The sequence below is a fragment of the Thamnophis elegans genome, chromosome 13 (genome assembly GCF_009769535.1).
Source record: "Thamnophis elegans isolate rThaEle1 chromosome 13, rThaEle1.pri, whole genome shotgun sequence".
In the NCBI taxonomy this organism is placed as follows: domain Eukaryota; kingdom Metazoa; phylum Chordata; class Lepidosauria; order Squamata; family Colubridae; genus Thamnophis; species Thamnophis elegans.
In genome coordinates this window covers 2,218,349-2,242,559 of record NC_045553.1, presented here as the reverse complement: position 1 = coordinate 2,242,559, position 24,211 = coordinate 2,218,349, and the positions used below count along the sequence as shown (strand labels likewise).

Here is a 24,211-nt window from a genome sequence, read left to right as displayed (position 1 = left end):
ATGGGCAGTCACTAGCTGAAAGGAATCCCCCGGGAAGGACCCTCGACCCGTCAAAAACAGTGCTGAATTTATCCGGGTGTTTTTCTCTCCTGCAACCTCCTCCCTCTCTCTCTCTCTCTCCCTCCCTCTCTCTCTCTCTTTCCGCCCTCCCCCCCCCAAGAAAAAACCGGTGGAATTACATTCCCTTCACCTCAACCAGACGGGGAAGCTTGAAGAAGAGCAGCTGGAGTGACAATACCCCCCACTGGGAAAAATCACGGAGCCCTGGGGGGCAGAAGGGGAGAGACAGCCCCCCCCCCCGTTCAAAGGCTCGGGCACTGTGGCCTGGGCCTTCCTTCCGGCACCCGGAACGTGGCTCGTTGGGAGAAGGGGGGGCGCGAAACCTTTTGCAAACAGCCGGGAGGTCATCTTTGTCCGTTTCGGGGGTCCGTCCCAGTTACTGCAACATCCCCATCTTCATCTGGAAGGAAAGTCCATCGCCCCGAGTGGCTTGCTGCAAAAGGGGAGGAGGAGGAGGAGAATACAGATTGGGGGGGGGGGGGCTCAACAGAGACAAAGGGAAGTCCTTAGCTGCCCTCCACCATTCCCACCCACCCGCTCCCGGGATTCCCTGAAGATGGCAAACTCCAGAGCACGGGTCCTCAAACTATGGCCCACGGGCCGGATATGGCCCACCGAAGCCGTTAAATCTGGCCCGCGTGGGACCAACTCCAAGCAGGGGGGTCCTCAAACTGTGGGCCACAAACTACGCCAGATACGGCCCACCAAAACAATCTGGGTGGGACCACCAAAGCCATTAATCCGGCCTATCCATTGACCCCCCACCCACCTTCTGGAGCCAAAAACGGGCCCGTTTTTGGCCTCTAGAGAAAGAGAGAGTGGAGGGAAACACACACACACACACACACACACAAACAAACACAAACAGAAGTCCCCCACACACACCACAAGACTGCACTACCCTGCTTTCCACCTCCAGGAGCCCCACAAATTAAAGTTTAATTAATGTGTAATGTTTGGACTGCTAAATTGGCTGTGCCCAGTCACATGGCCACCTAGTCCTGCCTACCCGGCCGGTCCAGCTCCCCCAACAGCCTGAGGGAGGGGCCGTGAATTGGCCCCCCGTTTAAAAAGTTTGAGGACCCCTGCTCCAGAGGGTGGAATGATTGCCTTCAAAGCAATTAGGTTTCCAGTGTGTGTTTGTGTGTGTGTGAAAATAAAGGGAGGACTGGATGGACGGATGCCTGTCAATCAGCAGTGCCCTCACCCCGCACTTTAGGAAATTTGATTTTGCTAAGACTGACGCTCAGGGCGTCAAAAGGTGTTTTTTTAATTCTTTGAAGAGGTTTCGCTTCGTGTCTTAAGAAGCTTCCTCCGTTCTGATGGAAGCTCTCTTCTTCCTTCCGTCAGAAGGGAAGAAAGCTCCCTGGACGAGAAGCGAAACCTCTTCAAGGAAAAACAAAGTTGAGTTGCCTTTTTGGAAAAAAGCACCTTCGGGACAAGTCACCTTCTCTGGCTTGGAGAGCTGCCAGGCCGAGATCTGCAGAACTTGGCCAGGAGCCTCGGAGAATCACAAAGCAATGAAGCGAACTGATTGTCTCCTGCAAACTCCACTCCCCCTTTGCTCCTCTTTTATTCCCTCTGGGAGGGGCCATTCACCGTCCACCTGTGGCCTTGCTCCCAAGTCGACCCCTGTTCTTTAGCTCTTCCCTTCGTCTGGCAACTCTGTGCATGCGCACACTGGGAACAGGCTCCAGCTGTTCCTCTGCCTCACTGATGTCTGACTCCGAAGGCAGCTGATAACTGTCGGACGTCCCTGTCCCCCTCTCTGCCTCCGACACAGAGCCCTCCTCAGAGCCTTCCCCAGACTCCAGGACTGGCCCAGGTTCCTCCCCAACCCTCCTCACTGTCCGAATTTTAGTCACCTTTCGGTGACTGAGACTCTCCATAGACATGACGCTCGGGCTGTTTTGAAGGGCAGATATGGAGATGGAAACCGAGTGCCTCGCCTGTGGGAATTTCAACGGTATGCGCCGTGAAATAAGAAATTCTGAAGCCGGATTTTAGCTATGAAGTCAACAGGCCAACTGCATCCTATAACAGAACATCAACTCACCTTGTTTATTTCTTTATGCCTGTCTTTCGTGACAATTTCCTCCAGGATCTCCCCGTCGCCCTTAATAAGCCTGCAAAAGAAACACATCGACTTGCCCAAGCCATAGATGTTATCCGAAAAACATATATCATCATCATCTTCATTTAACGACCCACATCATCCCTTGCAGGGTGGAGTCTGGAGAGCTGAGGGTTGACTGGCCGGATGCCATGCTTGTCGCCAGTACGGAGTTTTGTTCGGCAGATATATTCTCGTTCTGCCCAGGGCGAGAAATATCTGCCTCTACCTAGGATCGAACTCCCAGCCTCCTGATTGTGAGGCAAGAGCTGCACTCCGTACTGGGGACAAGAAAGGCATCCGGCCATGAAAACACTCAACTCCATTCAGTTGCCTCCGACTCCACCCCGATGTAGGGATTTTTTTTTGGGGGGGGGGTGTCATTAAAAGAGGAAGATTGCAGGGAAGGGATTCCCCATTCAACCCCCACCCACCCTGCTCCTACCTCATCCGTCCTGTTTCAGGGTCGAGGACTTTCCGTATGACGCTCTGGCGGGCGTCCCATTCCTCCTTCGTCATGGGCTTCATGGCCTGGATGCGGAACTTCTGCTCGTCCGTGAGGGCTGAAAGAGGAACCTCCGTCAGAAAAGAGAGGATGCCATTTAACTCTTCACCGACCACACAAGAGGCTGCTTCCCCCCCACCCCCAGCCCCGGGAGAAACGACCCGGGTTTTTTAATCTGCATGGGATGGGGGGGGGGGGGGAAACCCTGTTCATCATGAACAACCAGTGCCGGAAGGAAGGAAGAAAGGAAGGGAGGAAGGGAGGGAAGGAGGGAGAAGGAAGGGAGGGAGAGAGAAGGGAGGGAGAAAGGAAGGGAGAAGGAAGGAAGGAAAAGGGAGGGAGGGAAAGGAAGGTAGAAGAGGGAGGAAAGGAGAAGGAAGGAAGGAAGGAAAGGATGGAGAGAGAAGGGAGAGAGGGAATAGAAAAGAATGGAAAGGAAGGAGGAAGGGGGAGGAAGGAAGGGAGGGAGAAGAAAGGAAGGGAGGGGGAAGGGAGGAAGGGAAGGAAGGAAGAAAGGGAAAGGAGGGAGGGAGGCAGAAAGGGAAAGGAAGGAAGAAGAGGGAGGAAGGGGGGAGGCAGGAAGGGAAAGGAAGGAAGGAAGGAAAGGAAGGAAGGAAGGAAAGGAGGAAGGAGAAAGAGAAAGGAGGGAGGGAGAAAGGCAGGAAGGGAAAGGAAGGAAGAAGAGGGAGGAAGGGGAGGAAGGGAGGGAGGGAGAAGGGAGGGGGAAGGAAGGAAGGGAAGGAAGAAAGGGAAAGGAGGGAGGGAGGCAGGAAGGGAAAGGAAGGAAGAGGGAGGAAGGGGGGAGGCAGGAAGGGAAAGGAAGGAAGGAAGGAAGGAAAGGAGGTAGGAGAAAGGGAAAGGAGGGAGGGAGAAAGGCAGGAATGGAAAGGAAGGAAGAAGAGGGAGGAAAGGGGGAGGAAGGAAGGAAGGAAGGAAGGAAAGGAGGTAGGAGAAAGAGAAAGGAGGGAGGGAGAAAGGCAGGAAGGGAAAGGAAGAAGAGGGAGGAAGGGGGGAGGAAGAAAGGAAGGAAAGAAGGGAGATAGGAGAAAGGGAAAGGAAAGGAAGGAAAGGGAAAGAGGAGGGTAGCCTCCCAATTGTCCCCCCCACCCTCTTTGGGGGAGATTTTTTTGCCCAGCCTTCCTGGAACTCCGTTTCCGTGCCGCCAACGCCAGCCTTACCAGGTCCGGAATCCGAGCCCGCCTCCTTCTGCCACTGGTCCAGCGAAGGGCCGTGGGTCGCCTCCTCCTTCTTGCTCCCGCCCTCCTCTTTCCCCCTCTCCCTCTTGGCTTTCTTCTTCTTCTTCTTCCGCTTTTTCCTCTTCTTTCCTTTCCCCCCCTTGGAGGCTTTCTTCACCCTCTGCTTTTTCTTCTCCGGTTTGGGCTTCTCGTCGGCGGACTCGTCCGAAGAGGCACTGGAAGAGGAGGACGATTTGGAAGAGGAGGAGGAGGAGGAGGAGCCGGTCTCGGAGGAAGAGGAGCTGGCCTTCCTCTTCCTCCTCTTCTTCGTCTTCTTCTTCTTTTTCACTAGAAGCCAACAGGGGAGAAGAGATAAAGCAGGCCCTCCCCAACCCGGCGGATCATTTATTATCACGTCGCAACCGAACCGCCAAAAAAACCCTTCTCCGAAGCTGCGGCTTCCAAATGGACGTTGGGGAAAGGCGGAAGAAGGATGGAGACCTCTCCTCACCCTTCCATCTTGGTCCCTCTTTCAAACGTCCAATTCCTCAAGTTCCTAGTCCTGGTGGAAGTTTCACGGAAGGGAAAAGCTGGCTTGGCTTAGCCCATCAAAGCCAAGGAGGAGCCTCCCTCTAAACCAGGGATGGCGAATCTTTTCGGCACCAAATGCTCACATTAGAACACCTGTGCAGGTACATGCATGGATGCAGGCAGGGGCGAGACCAGCTGGCCGGCACGCACCATGCCTGGTTTGGGGGTATTTTGCCCCCGAGGGAGAAAGGACCCAGGCTTTTCAGTCTGCATGGGATGGAGGGGGGGGGGGGAACCCTGTTCATCATGAACAACCAGTGCGGGAAGGAAGGAAGGGAGGGAGGGAGGGAGAAGGAAGGGAGGGAGAAGGAAGAGAGGGAGGGGGAAGGGAGGAAAAGGGAAAGGAGGGAGGGAGGGAAAGGAAGGAAGAAGAGGGAGTTAGGGGGAGGAAGGAAGGAAGGAAAGGAGGGAGAAGGAAGGGAGGAAGGGAGAAAAAAGGGAGGGGGAAGGAAGGGAAGGAAGAAAGGAAAAGGGAAAGGAGGGAGGGAGGGAGGGAAAGGAAGGAAGAAGAGGGAGGAAGGGGGAGGAAGGAAGGCAGGAAAGGAGGGAGAAGGGAGGGAGGGAGAAGAAAGGAAGGAAGGGGGAAGGAAGGGAAGGAAGAAAGGGAAAGGAGGGAGGGAGGGAAAGGAAGGAAGAAGAGGGAGGAAGGGGGAGGAAGGAAGGCAGGAAAGGAGGGAGAAGAAAGGGAGGGAGAAGAAAGGAAGGGAGGGGGAAGGAAGGGAAGGAAGAAAGGAAAAGGAAAAGGAGAGAGGCAGGAAGGGAAAGGAAGGAAGAAGAGGGAGGAAGGGGGGAGGAAGGAAGGAAGGAAGGAAGGAAGGAAGGAAGGAAGGAAAGGGGGGAGAAGGAAGGAAAGGGGGGAGAAGGAAGGAAGGGAGAGGGAAGGAAGGGAAGGAAGAAAGAAAAGGGAAAGGAGGGAGGGAGGCAGGAAGGGAAAGGAAGGAAGAAGAGGGAGGATGGGAGGGAGTTTTCAGGCCGTTTTCCAGCATTCCAGCACCCGCGAAGACCAGCTGGCAACAGGGCACGTGCCTACAGAGAAGGCCCTCCGTGCCACCTCTGGTATGGGAGCCACAGGTTCGCATCGCAGCTCTAAACCGCCAGGGAACCAAGAGGGAAGGTTGAGGAGGGGTCCCCGCCTTCCAACAATGTTCCTTTGGGAGCCGCAGCTGAGCATTGCTTCAGATTCACAGCCGTACAAACTGAGCTGCCGTTTGGGGAAAAGCTGGAATATATATATTTTTTTCCTTACCATCTTTGGAAGAGGATAAACTCCTCCTGAACTCCTGGGGTTCCGGTTCTTTTTTGCTTGCTGGGGATCGGGAATCCTTCCTCTCTCGGGAATCTTTGCTGCTTTTCCTCTTTTTCTTGTCTTCCTCTTTGTCTCGTCGGCTCCGGGAATCACTTCGACTCCTCCGGCGTTTTTTAGCTTGGCTATGAGCCATCATCATGCTCTGGATCCTGTTTCAGACAGACAAAACACTTTTTAACACGCACAGAGAATAATCTTCGCCACTGCATCTGTCTAGGAATGCTTTATTTGTAAAGATACAATATCTATCTATCTATCTATCTATCTATCTATCTATCTATCTATCTATCTATCTATCTATCAATCATCTTCTGTCTGTCTGTCTATCTACCGTATCTATCTACCGTAACTGACTGACTGACTGTCTGTCTGTCTATCTATCTATCTGTCTACCTATCTACCGTAACTATCTGTCTATCATCTGTCTGTCTATCATCTATCTATCTGTCTGTCTATCTATCATCTATCTATCTATCTATCTATCTATCTATCTATCTATCCATCTATCCATCTATCTATCTATCATCTATGTATCTATCTGTCTATCTGCCTACCTACCTACCTACCGTATCTACCTGTCTGTCTGTCTGTCTATCCATCCATCCATCCATCATTTATCTATCTATCATCAATCTATCTGTCTATCTACCTATCTACCGTAACTATCTGTCTGTCTGTCTGTCTATCTACCTACCTACCTATTTACTGTATCTACCTGTCTGTCTGTCTGTCTATCTATCATCTATGTATCTATCTAATCTATCTGTCTGTGTATCTACCTACCTATCTACCCTATCTATCTACTGTAACTATCTATCATCTATTTATCTATCTGTCTGTGTGTCTATCTACCTGTCTATCTACCTGTCTATCTACCGTATCTACCGTATCTACCGTATCTATCTATCTATCTATCTATCTATCTATCTATCTATCTATCTATCTATCTATCTATCTATCTATCTATCTAAATGGCTGTGTATGTTTATATTCCAGCATAACTCTGGAACGCCTCGAGCAATTTCAACCAAGCTTAGCACATAGGTGACTTTACTCTCTGGAGAAAAATACTGTGGGGGTAAGAAACCCCTAACACCCCTCGGGGGGGGGGGTGTTCTGTTAAGATGCAGCCTGTTGTGCCTTCAAATGGCTTCTACTGTACTGCCGTAAAATGGCTTCTACTGTACAGTGCAGTGGCATTGTCATGGTAATGGCTTCACAGTATTTCACAAGGGGGCTCCCTATGGAAAGGGCGGGGGAAATCCAACATTAGAAATGATGTTTGGTCCAGGCATTTCCCCCCTATAAATAAATACCCCGGCTAGTGTAAAATAAAAAAAACTATTAAAATAAAATATGTAAAATATAATTTTAAAAATATATAACAATGGCTCACTCCTGCTATTCATCTCCAACTAAAACTTTCCTCTATTTTTTTTAAATGGAATTCTCATCCTGTAGATCTTTAATCTTTTCACTTAGTTACTTCACTTCATCCCTGGATTAATTTCAATTTCTTTTTTCCAGTTATGTTGTGGCCGTGAGTTCCACAGGGTAACTAACTGCATGTGGCCTTAATTGTATCTGGTGTGTGTAAAGTATTTAGGTGGCACCATAGATTTTCTTGCAAGTTTATGCTATAGGTCACACGAGGAAAACACATAACTGTCCTTCTGGAAATAGAACATATACATTATTTTTCTTTTAAACTTGTTTAAGATTTAAAGGGAAAAGCAAACTGAATTGACGCAAAAGCAAGAAAATTGATGTAATTTTTATTCCTTTAGGTTTTATGCCTTTAGGAATAGTCACTTTATTCTTAAGGGAAACTGTTCCCCATGTTTTTCCAGCTATTTGTACTCAAAATCTTCATAGTATATTAATATTCTTCCTTTTCCACCTAATAAGAATTGAGCACTGGCCCTTTAAGAAAAGCCTCCCTTTCCCACCTGTCATTTAAACCGCCTGCGGCCAATCCGAGTGGATCCCTGCCTTTATAAGCCCGCCTCCGCCTAGTCTCCAGAGGGGCCGCCTGGGGCGCATGCCCGCCAAGGACCAAACCCGCTCTGCTTTTTATAGATCCGAATTCGCCCCGTTGTCTATTTAAGACTTACCCGAGTCAGGTAAGCGGCTCGCCGGTGGGGCGGAGGAGGCCCGTCCCGGAGTGAGGAGCAGAGCCCTCGTTCAGGCGGCTTCTCCGCACCATCCGCGGCCGTCGACTGCCTCGGGAAGCGAACGCAGCCCCTCCTCCCGCCGCAATGGCGGCCGTCCGCTATACTGTGGCGGCGACTTCCGGTTGGTACGTTCGTAAATGAGTCCGTCGGGGAAATCGGAGGCTGCGCACTTTGGTTCCCACCTCTCAATATATGAGCCCAAGGTAGGAAAAGTTTCCTTCCAGTTAGAAATTGTATTTATTCAATTGATTTTATTATTACATTCCTATGTCGCCCATCTCCCTTACTCTCCACTCACGTTTTTGGAGGGGATTTATTAAAAATGGAGGGATTTTTATTCTCTCTTAAGATTCCTGAAGCTGCTGGCTTTCTGGTTACCAGAAGTTATAAATATTTATTTTTTACTTCTTTAGTTTGTTGCTCACGTACAAGAGAACAGGAATAAGAATAAACATGAATAAGAACACAGGAAATGGATACAAATAAAGGGGGACAGTAGGACAGAGACCCTTATGCACACCATATTATATATACCATATTATTATACATTTTGCATCCACATTGGAGGCTATTGTAGCTGAGAAGGAAAGGTACTTCATTCAAAATAGTATTTTTGGGCTCGTGATTTAAAAGGGGTAATTTAGCTGTTATGCTGGAGAGAGACCATCTAAATAGGGCTTAGGTTTTGGGTGGGGTGTCTATTGCAAGATGAAGAGACTCTAATGAAAATTGTCATATACAAACAAGGGAGCACCATACCCACCCTTACACTGATGAGGTTGCCTAGTTGCGTCCTGAAACGTCTGCAAGAAAACTCATACAGCACCAAGGACCCCATAGTCCTCCTCCTCCTCCTACGTGGTATTGGACCTGGGTACTTGAGAGACCGCCTTTTGCCGATTACCTCCCACAGACCCATTCGATCCAACAGATTAGGCCTCCTCCGTATTCCATCTGCCAGCCAATGTCGACTACTCGGAGGAGGGCCTTCTCTGTGGCTGCCCCGGCCCTTTGGAACGAGCTCCCCGTGGAGATTCGGACCCTCTCCACCCTTCGGGCCTTCCGGACGGCCGTGAAGACCTGGCTGTCCCAGCAAGCCTGGGATTGAGTTCCCCCCCCCCCCCACTCGAATTTGCTGTGTCTGTTGTGCTTTTAAATTGTTCGTATTGTCTGATTGTCTTTGTCTTACTTTTTGTAATTTCCCCTCCCTTGGCTTTGTTCAGCCGCCCTGAGTCCCTTTGGGGAATAGGGCGGCCTACAAATTGAATAAACTCTAAACACTCTAAACTCCTGCAACCCACTTCCTTCTAGCACTGATGAGGTTGCCTAGTTGGGCAATGAGATGCCTGCAAGCAATCAGGACTGCACAGAAGAGACAACTGATGCCTTAAAAGTCGGATTTTGAAAATTTATTAAGATCCAGGTGAAAGGTTCTCCCTCCATCGTCTTTCTATGTTACCGAGCAAATGTCTGTGGTGCCAGGTTGGCTGCCCTCCAAAATCCCAGTGAAACCGTCTCCAAATCCGTCTGCTTCTACGAGGTCAGGCTGCCTGTCGCACATGGGACACAGGTGGTTGCGGACAGCGGATGACCGCATCCAGATAATCAGGTTCCTGCGCTCGCCGGAGGCAATGGGCAGTGCCCCGTGTAGCTGCCCTCCCCGATGGAACAATCCGTAGAATAGCAGGTGTTCGACTTCAAGGTAACTTGGCACAGGCTTGGCATCCTTCAAAAGAGTGGACAAAAGATGACCAAATTGTGTCAGCAGTTGTGGTCTTCAAATCAGGGCAGTGGAAACTAATGGTTAAGACACCCCGGCTAGGAACCAGGAGGCAGAGAGTTCTAATCCTGCCTTAAGCATGGAAACTGGCTGGGTGACTTTTGGGCCAATGGCCGGCAGATGGTGAGGTCTAGTCTCATCTTAGGCACAAAAGCCAGCTGTGTGACTTTGCGCCAGTCACACGCACTCAGCCGAACCTACCTAGCAGGGTTGTTCGGGAATCTGGGAGAAGAAGGGATGTTATTTGTTGCTCTGAGTTATTTCTAAGAATAACAAAGGAAAGATACAAAGAAAATAACCAAAAGTTATAACCATGGTACGGATGGTTATAACTTTTAATAATACAGAGATACAGTATATAAAATAAGTTCCACCTTGAGGTAGAGAGGCAGAGCTGAGAAAAGTTTGGCAAACTTTTTATAAAGCCACCCAATCTCAAACCCATCATATAGTAGTTAATTGCCTGTCGTGGCCCAGCAGGAGCCGTTGGGACTGCCACCAGACTCCGACAGCGAGGGGCCCTATGAGTCGGCTCTGGAGGATGTGGAGGACCCTGGACAGGGTTCCGACTCCGAGAAGGGCGCAGAGAGGCTGGTTGACCACCAGGAGGCACCTGAGCCTTGGACCAGTGGGGAGGAGACAAGGGAGTGTGATCCAGACACCAGAAGTGAGTTGTTCCTGGATGCCTGGCACTGAAGAGCTAATAGGCGTCAGGAACAGTTGCGCAGTTACAGGAGGTAATGGCACTCAGCTGGTGGTCATTAGGCTCCTCTCCAGACTATAAAAAGGACTGCTTGTGCACCTGCTCCTCTTGCAGAAGTCAACGCAGGAATTAATGTCGGAGAACATTATTGTGAGCCTGGCAGGCTGGATTGCTGCCCAAGCTTGTCTGTGCCGGTTTGCTGCCAAGGACCTGTCTGTCTGTTAATTAAATGCCGTAACTTATCTTTGGCTCGGAGTGTGTGTTGGTGTGGGACGAGGGGGGGGTGTCAGAACAATTGCCCATCCAAACTATGCATCGTTGATGGGTAAAAAAGATTACAATCAAATGTATAAGATGTGTATTTTAAAAGAGGCACCTGTCTAAATTCCGCAAAGTAAAGACTCCCTTCGGTGAACTCTTTCCCCAGGCAAACGTTGAGAGTCACTTCCGCGTTGTCGTAATGAGTGTGCAGATCCAGGTCTTCCTGCAGTGCGTATTTCACCACAAAAGCTTTGTGACTGTCCAAGCAGCTCCCTCCGCAGTCCGGGTAAAGCAGCGCCATGAGGGGCTGCAAATATTTCTCTCGCAGAGGAGTAAGAAAAGTTTCGTCCAGTCCAAGTTCATTCAGAAGCACCTGCCATCCGTGGGAAATGAGGAAGCAAAGGACAGAAAGGAAATATGAACATCCTAGCAGAAGATTCAGGTCCATTTTTCCCCGCCAAGGGCTGAAAAAAATGTGTTTATGATGTCAATAGAATAGAATTATTTATCGGTCAAGTGTGATTGGGACATCACAAGGAATTTGTCTTTGGTGCAGATGCTCTCAGTGTACATAAGGAGAATAAAATACATTCCTCGAGAATAAAAAGATAAAACACTTAATGGTAGTCATAGATTGCAAATAAGCAATCAGGAAACAATATCAATATGAATAGAATAGAATAGAATTGAAGAGAATAGAATAAAAGAAGAAGGAAGGAGAAACTAGAATAGAATAGAATAGAATTCTTTATTGGCCAAGTGTGATTGGACACACAAGGAATTTGTCTTTGGTGCAGATGCTCTCAGTGTACAGAATGGAATGGAATAGAATAGAATAGAATAGAATAGATGGAGTGGAGTGCAGTGGAGTAGGAATAGAGTAGAGTAGAATAGAACAGAACAGAACAGAACAGAATAGAATAGAATTCTTTATTGGCCAAGTGTGATTGGACACACAAGGAATTTGTCTTTGGTGCAGATGCTCTCAAGTGTACATAAAAAGACAAGATACATTCATCAAGAATCATAAGGTACAACACTTAATGATAGTCACAGGGTACTAAAGCCCTACATGGCATCGGACCTGGGTACCTGAGAGACCGCCTCCTGCCGATTACCTCCCATAGACCGATTAGATCTCACAGGTTAGGTCTCCTCCGGGTTCCATCTGCCAGCCAATGTCGGCTGGCGACTCCCCGGGGGAGAGCCTTCTCTGTTGCAGCTCCAGCCCTCTGGAATGACCTCCCCGTGGAGATCCGGACCCTTACTACCCTCCCGGCCTTCCGCAAAGCCACCAAGTCCTGGCTGCTCCAGCAGGCCGGGGGGCTTGTGAAACATCCAGCCCCACGGAAACTGTGAATGTTGTGTTTTTTAAAGTGTTGTCTTTGTCTAGTTATCCCCCTTCCCTTGTCTATTGTGAGCCGCCCGGAGTCCTTCGGGAGTGGGCGGCATACAAGACAAATAAACTAAACTAAACTAAACTAATAAGCAATCAGGGAATGATATCAATATAAATCGTAAGGATACAAGCAACAACTTGCAATCCTAAGTGGGTGGAGATGGGTGATAGGAACTATGAGAAGACTTAATAGTAATAGTAATGCAGCCTTAGTGAATAGTTTGACAGTGGGGAGGGAATTATTTGAGGTGGCACAGTGGTTAAATGCAGCACTGCAGGCTACTGCTAGATCAGCAGGTCAGCGGTTCAAATCTCACCGGCTCAGGGTTGACTCAGCCTTCCATCTTTCCGAGGTGGGTAAAATGAGGACCCAGATTGTTGGGGGCAATATGCTGACTCTCTCTAAACCGCTTAGAGAGGCCTGAAAGGCCTATGAAGCGGTATATAAGTCTACTGCTATTGCTATTGCTATTGCTATTATTTGTTTAGCAGAGTGATGGCGTTAGGGGAAAAACTCTCCTTGTGTCTAGTTGTTCTGGTGTGCAGTGCCCTATAGCATCGTTCTGAGGGTAGGAGTTGAAACAATTTATGTCCAGGATGTGAGGGGTCTGTTGATATTTTCACAGCCCTCTGTAGCATTGACAATTGTTTTGTATTTAAGTGAGACACAATAGAACTCTGTTTAATATGAGAAAGTGCATTTAACAAAACTGATTCCCACGTCATTGTTTCCTGTTACATCCCCTACTTTTGCCATCTGCTAGATACGAATCTCACCCCGTAGTGATTCATAGAATTGGGTCTCCCCTTGGGCATCTCGGACTGTTCAAAATGCTCCAGTTCCTCCACAAGAGCTTCGCAGAATTCCTGGGTGAATATCGGCAACCGGTAGATTCTCTTATCTGAAGTAGAAGAAAGGAGTAACCGGGGAAGGGAGTGAAGAAATTCACTTTATTGCCTATCGGGAGTAAATATATTTTCCAGCTGATAAAATAAACCAGTCTGTTCCCCCCACCCCCCCATTTATAGTTAAAAGCTTAGGTCAGAAGGTCGCAATTCAATATATTTTTAATTTATTTGAATATAAAATAATGGATTTCCCCAGCTGAATGGAACTTCAGCAGCCAGAGTTTGGTTTGGTTTATTGGATTTATATGCTGCCCTTCTCCCAAGGACTCAGGGCGGCGTACAACATTAAAAAAACAACACATATTACAAAAGTTAAACAAAATTAAATAGAATATCCAAAACAAACCCAATTAAGATTAACAATAACATTTTAAAAAAATGATTAAAATTAACAATAATCAATAATTTGTTTTGTTTTGTTCAGGCCAGGCCGGCTTGCTGGAAAAGCCAACTTTTTAGGGCGCGTCGGAAGGACCGGAGGTCGGGGATTATACGAAGCTCCGGGGGCAGCTCATTCCAGAGGGAAGGCGCTCTCCACGGAGAAGGCTCTCCCCCTGGGGGTCGCTAGCCGACACTGTCTGGCCGACGGCACCCTGAGGAGGCCAACTCTGTGGGATCGCACTGGACGGTGGGAGGCTACCGGTAGCAGTAGGTGGTCTCGCAGGTACCCTGGGCCTAAGCCATGGAGCGCTTTAAAGGTCATAATTAGTACCTTGAATCGCACCCGGAAGACAACCGGCAACCAGTGCAGGCCGCCTAAAAGGGGTGTAACATGGGAGCACCTAGGTGCCCCCATGATAAGGGTGAGAAAGATTCATCTGTGCATGAGAAGCAGAGCCTTTACTGAGCCAAGCAGTAGTAATCTCACCCATTTTTACCTGATAAGGATTCCACACGGTGCAGGAGCCCCTGGAGATCAGCATTTTGGGATGTGCAATACTTGACAGTTTCTAAAAATCCTGGGTTAAAAAATGATTCCTACCGTTAACGGGTAGGGATGAGGAGAGAACAAGAGAAAAAGAAACAATAAATGTTGTGAAGTAACCATCCTCTGCTACCAAATGTGAAGTACCCGTGGGTCGCTCATGAAGCCAATGTTGAGAAAAGACACGGACACGAGCTCTTCTCGGGATGAGGCGACCCAGATTGGGGTTCTGGGAGCCCCTTTTATTGAGATAGGACAAAGGCAGGAGGAGCAATCAGCATGTGATTTAAGACAGCCTGTCAAACTACAATTGCTAATCTACTGCTCAGGGAAGTTCTGTCTATATATGGTCAAATCCTGGGCGTCATCGGTAAGGCACATCTAGAGTGAACTATCAGGATGTTATGGAGTACTATCAGGATGTTATGGAGTTTTAGAAGTTTGTTTTTTCCTGTGTGGTTCAGCGTGACTGTGCATGCCCTGTTATCCACTGGGCCATGGGTGACCGCCACACTCATGGCCATGTTTTTGCATCCCTGTGTGTGTGTGTGTTTCAGACAGCAGAAACTGCCCTGCACACACACACATGGAATGGATTCCAACAAAATGTAACTTCTGATTAAATGGCCTATAATTTGCATCAAGTCTTTGGGGTTGCAGCTAGTGCTCTTAACTCTAGGGAATAGGAACAGGTTGCAAGGCTGCATACTCCCTCCTGCCCAACTAAATTATCCCTCAACCTCAATCACGGGTAAAGGGTTTGGTATCATCAATATCTGGATTATGTGGTTTCCTCTGTCAGAAAAGGCTGTGAAGCCTCAAATTAGTCTCACTTTGCTTCATAATTTGCAGGAGTCTCCTCCTCTTCCTCCCAGTCCTCTGAGCATTAATGATGTACAAACACAAGGAAGGACGTTCTTTACCTGTAAAATATATAGGTGTGGGTGCTTTGGTTTGTAATTCTGAGAGATGATTGCTTTCCTTTCTTTGGATTGACGGTCCAAATCCTTTCTCCGCTGCACCTCTTGTTCAACCTGCAACAATTCAATCTGATTGTTTATAAACTGTTAAGATAAATTTAAACCAGATACAAGGGTGGATTTCTGCTTTCTTGTTTACAGAAACAGAAGGAGGGTCTCATAAAATTCAAAAAGTGCCCGGCCAGAAACTGGGTGTCCGTGAGTTCTTGTACACATAAAATCTGTGGGTGATGGGTATTTTTTGGTCAAGAGTCTCTCACTGTACACACTGCCTTGAGCTGTGCAAAAAAGGGCAGGATACAATTCTAGAATCGTAACCATCTTCCAGTTGTGCGGTTCTTTCAAGCTAATGTAGGGCAATAATACTATGGAACAATCCACAATTGTATGATTCTTCAAAATAATGTAACATAAGACAAATTCCACAACGGTGTGACTCTTCCAGCTAATAGGTAATTATATAAGCATGTATATACATATATATTATCAACATATGGATGTAATTTAAGAATTATGCCGGTGTGATTATTCCAGCTAATACAGAGCAGTAACAATACTGTGGAGTAAACTTCAATTGTATGGTTTTTCAAAATGAGATAATACTGACATTCCACAGTTCAGTGCAAGTCTTCCAGCCAATACATAATTACATAGGTAGGCTGTGTGTGTATGTATGTATACATAAACATACATCTACTCTGTGTGTATGTGAGGAAGGAAGGAAGGAAGGAAGGAAGGAAGGTAGGAAGGAGAGAGCAAATAGGGAGGGAGGGAGGACAGGAGAAAGAAAAGGAGAGTAAGTACGGAGGAAAGGAAGGAAGGACAAATGAGAGAGAAGGGAGAGAAAAGGAGGGAAAAGGAGAGAAGCGAGGAAGGACAGGAGAAAGAAAAGGAGAGAAAGTGGAGGAAAGGAAGGAAGGACATGAAAGAAGGGAGAGGAGGAAGGAAGGAAGAGGAGAGCAAATGGGGAGGGAGGGAGAGCAAATGAGAAAGAAGGGAGGGAAGGAGGGAAAAGGAGAGAAGGGAGGAAGGAGAAAGAAAAGGAGAGAAAGTGGAGGAAAGGAAGAGGAAGGAAGGACAAATGAGAGAGAAGGGAGAGAAGGAAGGAAGAGGAGAGCAAATGGGGAGGGAGGGAGGACAAATGAGAGAAGGAAGGAGGGAAAAGGAGAGAAGGGAGGAAGGACAGGAGAAAGAAAAGGAGAGAAAGTGGAAGGAAGGAAGGACAAATGAGAGAGAAGGGAGGGGAGGGAAGGAAGGAAAAGAAGAGAAGGGAGGAAGGACAGGAGAAAGAAAAGGAGAGAGTGGAGGAAAGGAAGAGGAAGGAAGGACAAATGAGAGAGAAGGGAGGGAAAAGGAGAGAAGGGAGGAAGAAAGGAAGGACAGGAGAAAAAAGGAGAGCAAGTGCGGAGGAAGGACAAATGAGGGAAGGGAGGGGAGGGAGAGAAGGAAGGAAGGAAGAGAAAAAAAGAAAGGATCCCCCCCCCCCATCAGCCTAGTAAGATCCTTCAGCTGAAAAGGGGGCAGAAGTAAAGCAACAGCTCTTCCTGCTCAGCCTCGCCCGGCCACACCTCTCCAAGGACGGCCGCGAAGTCCTCCTCGCTCCTGCAGCCGCGCTGCCTCAAGACCTGCGGGGGGGGAGAAATCAAAAACGGGGTTTAAACAGGGCGGGGATGATGGGGACGGTAGTCCATCCCTTCCCTCTTCTTCTCCCCCCCCTCCCTTCCCTTCCCCTCCCCATTGAGGCCCGAGGGATCCTCTTCCTCCCGGCCTCACCGGCCCGTAGTCCCTCCGCAGTTGCTCGGGGTCGCCCCGGTAGCGCAGGTGGAGCCCGTAGCGCTCCACGAAGAGGTTGTCGGTCAGGAAACAGGCGCAGGCCAGGAAGCGGGGCCGCGCCGGCCCCAACGCGCCGCGCTCCATGTTGCCGCCCGGACCCGACGGCGGACGGAACGCCGTTGCCCGGGCAACGGGTCCGTCGCTCAAAGCGCCCCGGGCTGCCAACCCCAAGCGCCAGGGAGCGTCTGCAAATGACCCAGCGGCTCCAAAAGCGGAGGGGAAGCCAAGGTTGGAGCATCCTTTTCAAATCAAACCATGGTTATCAATGCACAACAGTGAAGTTGGATCTTCCAGCTCTGGAGCCCCGAAGAGGAGCCAAAGAAGGGGGAGTTGTTGTTGTTGTTGTTGTTGTTGTTATTTTTGCAAGCCAGCCTGGGAAAATCTGCAATAGATAGATGATAGATAGATAGATAGATAGATAGATAGATAGATAGATAGATAGATAGATAGATAGATAGATAGATAGATAGATAGATAGATGATAGATAGATTAGATAGATTAGATAGATAGATAGATAGATAGATAGATAGATAGATAGATAGATAGATTAGATAGATTAGATAGATAGATAGATAGATAGATAGATAGATAGATAGATAGATAGATAGATAGATTAGATAGATAGATAGATAGATAGATTAGATAGATTAGATAGATTAGATAGATAGATAGATAGATAGATAGATAGATAGATTAGATAGATAGATAGATAGATAGATAGATAGATTAGATAGATTAGATAGATAGATAGATAGATGATAGATAAGTTTATTTATAGTTCTGCAAGTTTGGAAGGAAGTAGCTGCCATTGCTTTTTTCTTCTTTTTTCTAAAGGCTCCTCTGCTTAGAAGCAAGATTTTATTTCTTTGATTTTATTCATTTCATCAAGCATGAATTAGATAACAGGTATATGGATAAACATAGCAATAGCAGTTAGACTTATATACCGCTTCATAGGGCTTTCAGCCCTCTCTAAGCGGTTTACAGAGTCAGCATATCGCCCCCAACAACAATCCGGGTCCTCATTTTACCCACCTTGGAAGGATGGAAGGCTGAGTCAACCCTGAGCCGGTGAGATTTGAACCGCTGAACTGCAGAACTGCAGTCAGCTGAAGTAGCCTGCAGTGCTGCATTTAACCACTGCGCCACCTCGGCTCTTACTATGATGATGAATACATGAAACGGACATGAATACAAGAGAATATTACAATATTACAAGGGAATATTTTCTCAATAGGTGGCGTGAAATGTCAATTGTTGAGCAGCAGTTAAATGCACTGGCTGGGGATTCTGGGAATTGGAGTCCACCTGTCCAGCCGGGCAAGAGTCCAGCTGCCCAGGACTGGAAAGACTGAAGACTGCTTTGTTGCAATTATAAGAAGCTCCATCCTTTTTGCCCAGGAACTGCAGGAGAATTCAACTCTGCTTATCTTAAAAGTTGCCAACTTTTTTGGAGAGGGAGATTGCTATGGCATGGTTTGCTTCAATCTGGGTTAAGGATTAAGCCCCAGTTACCTTGGGTCGACCCACCAACCGTGGCTTATAAGCCACTGCCGGTGGCTACCCCCAAGAGGCTAAGCCAAGCCACAGAACAATTGCAATTTATGGGTGAATCAGGTCTCCACTCTTGCTACCAGTTATTCTTTTGTGCATCTTCCCCAAAACACAGATGGGAGAAGGGAAGATCATTTCACAGTCATGCAGAAAAGGATGACCAGGGAGCAAATCTCCATGTTGCACATTGCCTTGAGTTGTGCAAAATAAATCCTTGAATTCGGGGAAACAGCCAAAGCTTCCCTCTCTCAATTGGGCTGGTTTTCCTTGGTGGGCTTAGCAAGGATTATTCCTGGAGGCTGCATGAATAAAATAGAATGGAATGGATAAGGAGTAGGGGTAGTAATAGGAATTGGAAATGGAATAGGGAATGGGAATAACAGAAATAGAATTGGTATAGAATTGGAGAGAGGGTAGGAGTAGGGGAGAGGTAAGGGAAGAAGGAAGGGGAAGGAGAGGAGGAAGGAAGGGAGAAGGGAGGGAGGAAAAATGGAAAGGGAAAGGAGAGGAGGATAGGAAGGGGAAGGAGAGGAGGAAGGAAGGAAGTAGAGAAGGGAGGGAGGGAAAAAGGAAAAGGAAAGGAGAGGAGGGTGGAAGGGAGAGAAAGAGAAGGAGAGAGAGTAGGAAGGGGAAGAGGGAGAGTAGGAGTAGGGGAGAGGTAGGGGAAGAAAGAAGGAGAGGAGGAAGGAAGGAAGTAGAGAAGGAAGGGAGGGAGAAAAGAAAGGGAAAATAAGGTGGTGTTACAAGGGATGGTAAACAAAGCAACCCAAACTGTATATTATAACCTTTTAAACGGAATAACAAAAAATATAAGAATGGCAAAGAAAAAGAATAACTATGTGAATGTATATCTGTAATTGTATGTAAGAGAATAAATGATAGTAAGAATATAAAGCATAATACAGGTAAACAATATTTTGTTATAAATAGCTAAGTATAAATAAATATAGAATAGTACATAAAAAGGGATAACGAATAAGGGGACCATGAATGCAAGATAGAAATGTATAGAAGGGAAAAAACACTAACTGTAAAGAAACCAATACGGAACTGCTGTATGATATATGATGGGACTTCTTGTTCCTATGTTGTTTTAAGTCATGTCTTTGTTGATGTGTTGATGTGTTTAAAATAAAAATTAAAAAAAAGAATTGGTATAGAATTGGAATAGAATTAGAAATAGAATAGAGTAGAAAAAGGAATAGAATTAGAAGAGAATTTAGAAGAGAAGGGAAGGGACCTTGGAGGTCTTCTAGACCAACCCCCTGCTCAAACAGGAAACCCTACACCACTTCAGGCAAAGAGATTGTCCAATCTCTTCTTGAAAACCTCCAGTGTTGGAGCATTCACGACAGCTGGAGGCATTGATTAATTGCTCCGTGAACTCCATTAATTGAAAGCTTTAATGAATACTCTAATTCTTCCAAGAGTCAGCTCTTGTCGAATGCCAACTCCCTTGCCCTCCCCAGTGCCCCAAAGGAGGTGGCACCAGATCTACCCAGAGCATCCCCATCCAGCTGCAAACAGCAGGAAAGAGCCCTCCCCGACAGCTTTGCAAAGCAAGGGGGATACTTGTCCCTCATCCCTTACGCCAAAGCCCATCTGCACAGCTGCAGTTCCTGGATAAAAGGGACGGAGCTTTCCAGCTGCAGCCCAGCAGTGGTCTTCAGCCCCTGTAGCCTCTGGAAGCCAGTCCCAGGCCCGGCTGGACTTTCCCTGGCAACATGGACTCTGCCTTGCAAGTGGCCGAGGAGGAGGAGGAAGAGGAGGAGGTGGCCGGTGAGGGGTCTTGCTGCAGTCCCACCAGCAAGTTTGAGGATATTTTCCGCCTCCTCTCCGAAGGCTGCTTCCCGGCCAGCTTCTGCTCCATCAAACGGAAGAATCTCAAGCGCTACGCTCAGAAGTTCATCGTGGAAGGTGAAAAGATGGAGGGGAGGGGGAGAAGAAGATGCTGTTGATGTGGGGGGGGGCACATCTGCAGCTTGCAGCAGCCCAAAGCCAGCATGGGCGAGGTTGGGAGGAAGGATCAGCTTGACTGGCAGGAGGGGGAAAAGGGGTGCAGGGGAAAGATGGGGGAAGGAGGGAGGCTGCAGAAGGACCCCGAGTGGTCTCTGCAGCAGAAGTCACTCTGGGATCTGCTCATCCCTGCCACCGGGAGATCTCACAGGCCTTTAGGGCTGATCGGAGGTGCTTTGGGTTTTAATCCAGAACTGAGAAATTAGGATTGGAGCATCGTAACAAATAAATCATTCGAAGCAAGGCGGGGTTTTTTTGTTTTGTTTTAAATTAAAGATGTTAGGTTCAGTAAATTTAAAATTGAATCTCCTTTGCTTCTTTCTCCTTCTTCCATCCTTCTACTCTTCCTCTTCCTTCTCTTTCGCCTTTTCATCCTTCTCCTATCCTCCTTCCATCCTCCTTCCACTCTTCTACTCTTTCCCCTTTTCCTCCTTCCACTTCCCCTTCTTCCTCTTCTTTCTCTGGTCCTTCTCCTTCCATCCTTCTCCTCCTCCCCTTTTCTCTTCCTTTCTTGTCTCTTCCTTCCATCCTTCTTCTCTTCGTCCTTCCTTCTTCCCTTTCCTTCCTCTTCTTCTCTTTCTTCCTTTTTCCCCTCCTCCTTTTGCTTCCTCTTCTCCTCCTTCCATCCTTCTTCCATCCTTCTACTCCTCTTCTCTTTCCCCTTTTCCTCCTTCCATCCTTCTCCTTCCTTTTTTCCTTCTTTTCTTTCTCCTTCCATCCTTCTCCTCCATCTCCCCTCTTCTCCTTCCTTCTACTCTTCCTCTTCCTTCTCTTTCTTCCTTTTCTCCCCTCCTCCATCCACCTTTTTTTGCTTCCTCTTCTCCTCCTTCCATCCTTCTTCCATCCTTCTCCTCCTCCTCTTCCTTCTCTTTCCCCTTTTCCTCCTTCCATCCTTCTCCTTCCTCTTTTCCTTCTTTTCTTTCTCCTTCCACCCTTCTCCACCCCCCTCTTCTCCTTCCTTCTACTCTTCCTCTTCCTTCTCTTTCTTCTTTTCATCCTCCTCTTCTCCTATCCTTCTTCCACTCTTCCACTCTTCTACTCTTTCTCCTTTTCCTCCTTCCATTTATCTCCTTCCGCTTTCCCTTCTTCCTCTTCTTTCTCTGGTCCTTCTCCTTTCATCCTTCTCCTCCTCCCCTTCTCTTCGTCCTTCCCTCTCCTTCCTTTTCCTTCCTCTTCTTCTTCCTCTCCTTCTCTTTCTTCCTTTTCTCCCCTCCTCCTTTTGCTTCCTCTTCTCCTCCTTCCATCCTTATTCCAACCTTCTACTCCTCCTCTTCCTTCTCTTTCCCCTTTTCCTCCTTCCATCCATCTCCTTCCTCTTTCCCTTCTTGCTCTTCTTTCTCTTGTCCTTCTCCTTCCATCCTTCTCCTCCTCTTTTCTCCTTCCTTGTCTCTTCCTTCCACCGTTCTTCTCTTTGTCCTTCCCTCTTCTTCCTTTTCCTTCCTCTTCTTCCTTCTCTTTCTTCCTTTTCTCCCCTCCTCCTCCATCCTCCTCCTTCCATCCTTCTTCCATCCTTCTACTCCTCTTCCTCGTCTTTCCCCTTTTCCTCCTTCCATCCTTCTCCTTCCTCTTTTCCTTTTCTTTCTCCTTCCATCCTTCTCCTCCACCTCCCCTCTTCTCTTTCCTTCTACTCTTCCTCTTGCTTCTCTTTCTTCTTTTCATCCTCCTCTTCTCCTATCCTTCTTCCACTCTTCTACTCTTTCCCCTTTTCTTCCTTCCATCCATCTCCTTCCTCTTTCCCTTCTTCCTCTTCTTTCTCTGCTCCTTCCATCCTTCTCCTCCTCCCCTTCTCTTCCTTTTCCTTCCTCCTGCTCTTCCCCTCCTTCTCTTTCAATTCCATCCTTGGTCCGCCGGTTGGATCAGCACCATTTGAAGGACATCTTATGAAAAGATTTAACGTAGGGGCCAGAGGGGAGATTGACAGGTGCAAAATTACCCATGGCCCCTTGCATTCGAAACAGTAGCAGATAATTGCTCCCCACTTTTTACTGGATTCTTCTTCCTTCTCATGGCATTTTCTTCGTGTTTTCTTCCTTTTTGCCTTCTGCAGGAGGCTGTCTCTATTATGTGGGCCCCAAAAAGGAGGAGAAGCGGGAAGTGGTGGTTGATCTCGAAAGGCGACGGCAGGTTTTCCTGGAAAGCCACTTCACGGAGCTGGGGAATCACCTGGGGCAGAAGAAAACGGTGCACCGAATCCAGAGCCGATATTACTGGCTGGGTATTGTGAAGGATGTGGTAGACTGGGTAAATGTTTCACGGGGGGGAGGAGAAATGGATCGTTTTAGGCAGAGAAATCAATTGCTTTGAGCCTTTCAGATTCCCAGACATCCAAAATTCTGAGTTCGATCCTAGGTAGAGGCAGATATTTCTCTCTCTGGGCACAATGAGAATTGATCTGCTGAACAAAACTCCATACTGGCGACAAGAAAGGCATCGGGCCAGTAAACACACCGCTAGCTCCATTTGGTTGCCCAGACTCCACCCCCGCAAGGGATTATGTGGTCGTTAAAAGAGGATGATGATGAGGGAGTTATGACAAAACGGAGAGCAGGATTTCCATCGCTAAGCAAGGCGCTTCTCAAGCGAGTTGTACCCCTCTGTTACGCTGTTTCTTGCCCCGTTCTTAAGTGAATCTCTGACGGTTAAATGAATCTCGTGGTCATTAAGCAAACTCAGCTTCCCCCGTTGACTTTGCTCGCCAGAAGCTGGCTCAGGAGGTCGCAAATGGCGATCACGTGACCCTGAAAGCGTGACCCGACAAATGCGCGCACGACAAAAGCACGCCGACAAAACTGCGAGGTCAAAATCGCGCCCACAACAGCGCGCCGACAAAAGCGTGATTAGGGTTAAGATAAGGGTTAGGTTTAGGGTTAGGATTGGGGTTAGGGTTATTACCTTGTTTTCGCGTTGTTTGTTGATGGCGCGCTTTTGTCGGCGCGATTTCGACCTCGCTGTTTTCTCGCCGCGGTTTTGTCAGCGCGCTTTTGTCGGTGAACCCTCTGAAAGTCACAAGTTGTGATCGCGTGACACCCCACCCCAATCCGGGACGTTGCAACCGTCATAAATACATGGCGGGTGCCAAGCGGGCCCAATTTTGATCACATGATCTCCTGAAACGGTCATCCCCCCCCTCCCATCTGTCCTTCTTCCAGATCAAGCTGTGTGAAACATGCCAGAACGCGGAGCACAGCAAAAACCTGGCCCGAAAAATGCAGCCGCTGAAAGTGGAATTGCCGTGGGAAGTTGTGGGGCTGGATATTTATGGTAGGTGCATCGTTTATTCCAATTTCTGTGGCTTTTAAAACAATTTCGTTTCTTTCTCCCGGTGTTTCCCCACAAGTGCAGGATTTGGGATTCGATCCCACCCCACCCCCGATGAACTCAAGTGTGGATCCATTTAGTCGCAACAGAAATTGATTGACGGGCTTGGGTTGACAGGTGTCACCTGAGCCTGACGCTGTGGACTGAAAAGGAGTGACTGGCCCCAAATCACCCAATTGGCTTTCGTGACGAAGGCAGGACTAGAACTCACCGTCTCCTGGTGATTGGCCCAAAAGTCACCCAGCCTGCTTGCATGTCCCAGGTAGAACTAGAATTCACCATCTCCTAGTGACTGGTGCAAAGTCACCCAGCTGGCTTTCATACCTAAGGCAGGACTAGAACTCACCATCTCCTGGTGATTGGCCCAAAGTCACCCAGCCAATTTTCATGCCCAAGGCGGAACTAGAATTCACCGTCTCCTAGTGACAGTCACCTGGCTCACTTTCATGCCTAAGGCAAAACTAGAGCTCACTGTCTCCTGGTGATTGGCCCAAAGTCACCCAGCCTGCTTGGATGTCCCAGGTGGAACTAGAATTCGCCATCTCCTAGTGACTGGTCCAAAGCCACCCAGCTGACTTTCATACCCAAGGCAGGACTAGAACTCACCG

The 24,211-nt window shown here is 48.0% G+C and overlaps 2 protein-coding genes across 3 annotated transcripts; both read right to left on the bottom strand.

Moving 5' to 3' along the window:
• Positions 1-422: 422 nt before the first annotated feature.
• Positions 423-8,036, bottom strand: ARL6IP4 (ADP ribosylation factor like GTPase 6 interacting protein 4). The gene is made up of 6 exons (XM_032229544.1): positions 7,865-8,036; positions 5,691-5,899; positions 3,857-4,201; positions 2,619-2,736; positions 2,117-2,186; positions 423-493 (listed from the first exon to the last, which is right to left on the bottom strand). The coding sequence occupies exons 2-6, from the start codon at positions 5,887-5,889 to the stop codon at positions 437-439; spliced, it is 789 nt and encodes a 262-aa protein (XP_032085435.1). The 5' UTR covers positions 5,890-5,899; positions 7,865-8,036; the 3' UTR covers positions 423-436.
• A 1,282-nt stretch (positions 8,037-9,318) lies between these two features.
• OGFOD2 (2-oxoglutarate and iron dependent oxygenase domain containing 2) lies at positions 9,319-16,816 on the bottom strand. 2 transcript variants are annotated; one of them, XM_032229542.1, is made up of 7 exons: positions 16,655-16,816; positions 16,450-16,506; positions 14,825-14,935; positions 13,855-13,954; positions 12,845-12,969; positions 10,784-11,041; positions 9,319-9,650 (listed from the first exon to the last, which is right to left on the bottom strand). In XM_032229542.1, the coding sequence occupies exons 1-7, from the start codon at positions 16,796-16,798 to the stop codon at positions 9,375-9,377; spliced, it is 1,071 nt and encodes a 356-aa protein (XP_032085433.1). In that variant the 5' UTR covers positions 16,799-16,816; the 3' UTR covers positions 9,319-9,374. The 2 variants fall into 2 exon arrangements, with proteins under 2 accessions (XP_032085433.1, XP_032085434.1); XM_032229543.1 differs by lacking the exons at positions 16,450-16,506; positions 16,655-16,816 and having other exon boundaries at positions 13,855-13,935; positions 14,825-14,929.
• Between the last annotated feature and the right edge of the window lie 7,395 nt (positions 16,817-24,211).